This window comes from Bidens hawaiensis, unplaced genomic scaffold (genome assembly GCF_021521415.1).
Source record: "Bidens hawaiensis isolate Kalapana, Puna unplaced genomic scaffold, B.hawaiensis_p1.1 tig00419464_1, whole genome shotgun sequence".
Classification (NCBI taxonomy): Eukaryota; Viridiplantae; Streptophyta; class Magnoliopsida; order Asterales; family Asteraceae; genus Bidens; species Bidens hawaiensis.
In genome coordinates, this window is record NW_027504872.1 from 1 (window position 1) to 4,784 (window position 4,784).

The window sequence follows — 4,784 nt, forward strand, 5'->3', positions numbered from 1 at the left end:
TCAATTTGGACTACTTAATCAACCATCAAATCAACATCAAGATTTCTTTCTTCTAACTTTTAAAGTTCCTAGACCCAACATCAATTTTACAAGAACTTTTATTCCGAGACACGTGATGATCTTTGATTGATCTGTTTAGTGTGAACACCACAAGTCTTTCTTAAAAGAAGGTAACGCTATTCATACCACAAATGAGCAGAACATGTATAAAAGAAGGTTATAAAACAATAAGCTATGGCATATCTTTTCTTTTTTAGCGATAAAAATATGTATACTTACTTTCGGCGGGCTCCACCAGGGCGACTAGGTTCAAGCTTTATGCGCTTCCCAGCTATGTCACTCCGGTTTAGAGATCTAAGGGCTGCTTCGGCAGCTCTGACATCATAATACTCAATAAACTTATGGTGTCGTTTATGCGGTGTTTCCCTAATCTGTTATCGTGAGAAAAATTACACAGTTAAGTTTCTTTAAATGATAAAGCCAGATGGTTGTAACAAAATCAACATTTTTGCAGTGGAGAGCAGGAATTACCTCTTTAACCTCACCATATGCCCCAAATATTTGAAGAAGATCTTCACATGAAACTGAAGGATCCAGATTAAAAACAACCAAAGTTCCCTGATTTATATCTTTGTCTGACGGGTTATCCTAATACACATGAAAAACAGATGAAAAGACGGATTACATTAACTTCTATAAGGAAGATAAAAGGGAACAACAAAATGTATAAATTCAAATATAGACCTTTGGAATCGAGTAGTGAATGTCTAGCTTCCTCCTTCGTAGTGGCTTATTCTGTAACGAGCGCATAGCAGTCCGCGCAGCACGGATATCATAGTAAGATATCATCACAAAGCCCCTATGTTTACATGCTGTGTATAGTGTTCTGATATCACCGTATTGCTACAAGGTAACACAATAATATGTTAGTAAATAATCACAAAGAATACAAAAACAAAGAAAAAGGATCTTAGAACCACTTGGTGTATCAAGAACTGAAAATAATATATTAAAATTCTTAGAGAACAGAGAACTTTCACTTTTCAAAAATCCCAATTAGTGCAACCACTTCCATCATTTGGCTTTTCGTTGCAGACAAATTATAATATTATAAATTGCATAAGTGAATACTATAAATTAGAAGATTGTGCAACTCCATACGAAGCACGTGATCGGCTTTTTCATCAATGTTTCCACATTAATTCCATAATCATTCGCAAAATAATGTAATAGGCCAGTGGTTGACTTTTCAAACCAATCAGACCTAGCTTTTTGTTTGCAATCATAAATTTGGTTAACTTTGGTTGTTGCTAACGTTTTCACAAGAACAATAAATTATCCCATGCAAAAAGCCAAATCCAACAGTCCAAAAATTCAGGGCTTTAATATCTAGGGTATGACAAAATGTGTCAAGATCTACACGAGAGTAACGTGCTTCCTATATTATTGTCTAATAAGCACAAAAGACAACTTTTTTGTCAATCATTGAACAGCAAAAACTACTATATATTTGACAAATTCAACAGGATGGGTAGAATTAATTACCTCAAACAAAGTTCTGAGTTCCGAATCCTCAACGTTGCTATTAATATTACGCACAAATAAAGTTCTTGAAGGATGCTCTCCATATGGGTGTTCTCCAGCAACCGTCCCCACACCATTTGCAATACCGTAATGGGACAACCCGTTACCAACCACCCCATCACCTAAACTCACCTTTGAAATACCCAAATTCAAGTTATCCATATCAGATTCAAGTTCCATACCCCCTCCACTTCCAAAAAGATCATACTCTTCCAACTCATCTGCACGGTTAGTGAAAGCAGTGAGGTCAAACCCATCAATTACACCAGCTAATAGCTCATCTTCATCAGGTAGCAAGTTCCCAATTGTATGATCTGCAATATCTTCTAGCAAATCACTCCCATCTAATGGCTGAAAATTGTTCTCTGCGGTATTCGGTATCACTGCATTTAAGTTTAAAAAAAAATTAAACCTAAGCAACGTTTAGGTTAGAAAATTTTCATTAAAAGAGGATAAAAGCATACACTTCTCATGGGGCAAAACTGGTAATGAACTTGAGAAAAGGGCGGTATCACTTGAGGCATCATTATAATTATCAGATCTGGTTAACATGTCCTTTGTCCCGCTTCCAACAGCTTTTGAATAATTCATTGGGGTCAATTTTGACGGACCTACCATAAAAAACATATCTTTTTCAATAACTTTCTAGTTACTGCAATGCATGTAAACCAAAAACCAGTGGAAAATTCAATCTTACCGAAAGGAAAATGCTGCGAAGAATGTTGCATTGTGAATCACACTTCTGTCAAAAAAAATCAGGTCAAAACTCAAACGTATCAGTATTCGCCACAAATCAACCTTTGTTATAAGCATATAAAAAGAATACAGATGATCTAATTATATCGAATTCTGATTTCAATTTTTCTGATTATTTTTGTATATGATTGCCTGATTCTGATCGAACTATGCAAGCAGCAAAAATCAATTTCAAATAACACACAGAAACATATTTACATCAAACCCAATCAAATCAAAATTAGTCAACCAGATTGCTTACAATTACCTACAAAATCAATGCATTAACATAAAAAAATAATAAAAAATCATAAAAAAATAAAATAAGATAAAAACTTTATCACAAATTACGATAAACTAGCACAAAACTATCAAAAAAAATCCAAATTAACAACAAACAATCACTCAAATTGACAACTAATTGCATGATCCAGTCATCCACACCACCAATTAACCCTAAACCACCAATCCACACACCGATCACAACATGCAAAACAATTAAACCTCATAACAATCATTCAATTTCACAATCACAACTAAACCCTAACTTTCCCCCAAAATCCGAAACCCTAGAAACACAGTATATAATAATAATAATAATAATAATAATAATAATAATAATAATAATAATAATGACACTATAAACATGTAATTCATGTGTGTGTGAGAGAGAAAGAGAAGCGAAATAAAAGGTACCTGAAAAAGGTCAGACTAAAAAGACAAGCGTTGAAGACAGTAATAATAATATTATTATTATGAAGAATGGAATGGATTCAAAACCGTGTGTGAATCTGCAAGAGATTCGACGAAGACATGATGATCGGATGAGAGAGAAAGAAGAAGAAGAAGTTTAGAGAGAGAAACAGTGGAGACGTGAGAGAAGAGAGAACTGTGTGTGTTTTTGTTAATTAGAAAAACAAAAGGCGTACGGAATCTATATATCTATAGATACATGATGATGCGTGTATGTATCTATATGTATTATTGTTATTATTATTATTATTATTGTATATGTAGAGAGAGAGAGAGAGAGAAAGTTTGTGATTGGATGAAGTGAAGAAAGAAAGAAAGAAAGAAAGAAAGAAGAATGATTGATGAGGGAAGAGAAAGATATAAAAGATAAGATTGTTTAAACTCTCATGTGTTTGGTGTCCGTATCTTGATTTTTAACATCACCCAAATGACGCTTTTGCCCTTGAAAACTAAAGGTGTACAAACGGTTTAAAACTTAAAACCGGTTCGTGTTGATTAACAAAAGTCAAAACTGGTTTATGATCGGTTTCGGTTCGGGTTGAAACCGGTTCTTGAACAATGACGATCGGTTTCGGTTCGGTTTTTATCGGTTTTCGTTCAGGTTTTGGCCGGTTTTGATAGGTTTTGATTAACCGGTTTTGGTGGAGAAAATTACAACCGGTTCCAAACCGATTTCCATATAATCGGTTTGGTTTCGGTTTGATTTTCGGGTCAGTTCGGTTAACCGGTTATTTGCCCAGCTCTATTGAAAACAATATTATTTATCTTTCGGATATACTAAGGAGGAGATATTAATTTAATGGTAATCTTTTTTATATTAAATATCGAAGGTATTTAATTTTATGGGAGATGCTCTTTCTTTGTTCCAATAAGGAAGGTTTGATTTTAGTAGATAAAGGCTTTTAAATGAAATGACTGTTTTACCCTTTGTCATGTTTTTTTTGGAATTGTTAAGGAGTGACTAATTTAATGTTGATCTTGATATTAAATGTTAGAGGTAAGGCTTGATTCTAGTAGATAAGTTTGAATTAAAGCTTCTAGAAGAATTAAATATTTTTAAACTCAAAACGTAGTTAATTAATGCAGCATCATAAGTTATTCATATATGGTTACAGACCGTGTAATTACACTTGTACGATGTATACGGTAGCTTTTACTATGGAGTCGGGTAAGATAAGTAGTTTAATAATGGTTTTGTATCACGGTTAAAACCGGGGAGAAATTGCTTGTACAACAATTTTGTAAGATTGTTTTTTAGGAAATTACTTTTTTTTAAGTGATTAAGTTATATACTAAGACAGCTCACAAAAACTATTTATGTTAAATATTGATTTTGTTATCTTTATATTTTGTGTAATCCCATTTAGAACATATCTTACAGTTGGCAACTATAAAATTGTAAGAAAGATAAATACAAATCTGAATATTGGTTATTTGATTTATATATGTTATTATTATATTAACATATATAAAACGCGTATTGCTTGAAATCTTTTTAGCAAGTCTAAAATAAAAGATAATGATGTGATTAAATATGTATGTAATCATGAACATATTGTGTATGCCCATCTCTTGTATTATGCATTAATAATTAAAAAACTAACATTTGTTCAAATCGATATGCCCTTTTATATTTATCTGTAAATTATATTAATGTTTTCTAAAGTTATATTTAGGTTTTTTGTCGATGAAATATCCATTGTTTTAATGGA

General features: G+C 32.6%; 1 protein-coding gene across 1 annotated transcript; it reads right to left on the reverse strand.

Annotated features, from left to right (window-relative positions):
* Nucleotides 1-247: 247 nt before the first annotated feature.
* LOC143608981 (protein MEI2-like 2) lies at nucleotides 248-3,278 on the reverse strand. Its single transcript, XM_077083865.1, has 7 exons — nucleotides 3,016-3,278; nucleotides 2,282-2,326; nucleotides 2,049-2,195; nucleotides 1,546-1,967; nucleotides 745-903; nucleotides 532-648; nucleotides 248-431 (listed from the first exon to the last, which is right to left on the reverse strand). The coding sequence occupies exons 2-7, from the start codon at nucleotides 2,310-2,312 to the stop codon at nucleotides 276-278; spliced, it is 1,032 nt and encodes a 343-aa protein (XP_076939980.1). The 5' UTR covers nucleotides 2,313-2,326; nucleotides 3,016-3,278; the 3' UTR covers nucleotides 248-275.
* Nucleotides 3,279-4,784: the final 1,506 nt, after the last annotated feature.

Bases quoted from the DNA above. Each gene is read 5' to 3' on its own strand.
- LOC143608981 (XM_077083865.1), bottom strand. From the start codon at position 2,312: ATGCAACATTCTTCGCAGCATTTTCCTTTCG. The intron at 2,196-2,281 runs GTAAGATTGAAT...TTTTTATGGTAG, and splicing joins TTCGCAGCATTTTCCTTTCG to GTCCGTCAAAATTGACCCCA. The intron at 904-1,545 runs GTAATTAATTCT...GTTACCTTGTAG, and splicing joins AACTCAGAACTTTGTTTGAG to CAATACGGTGATATCAGAAC.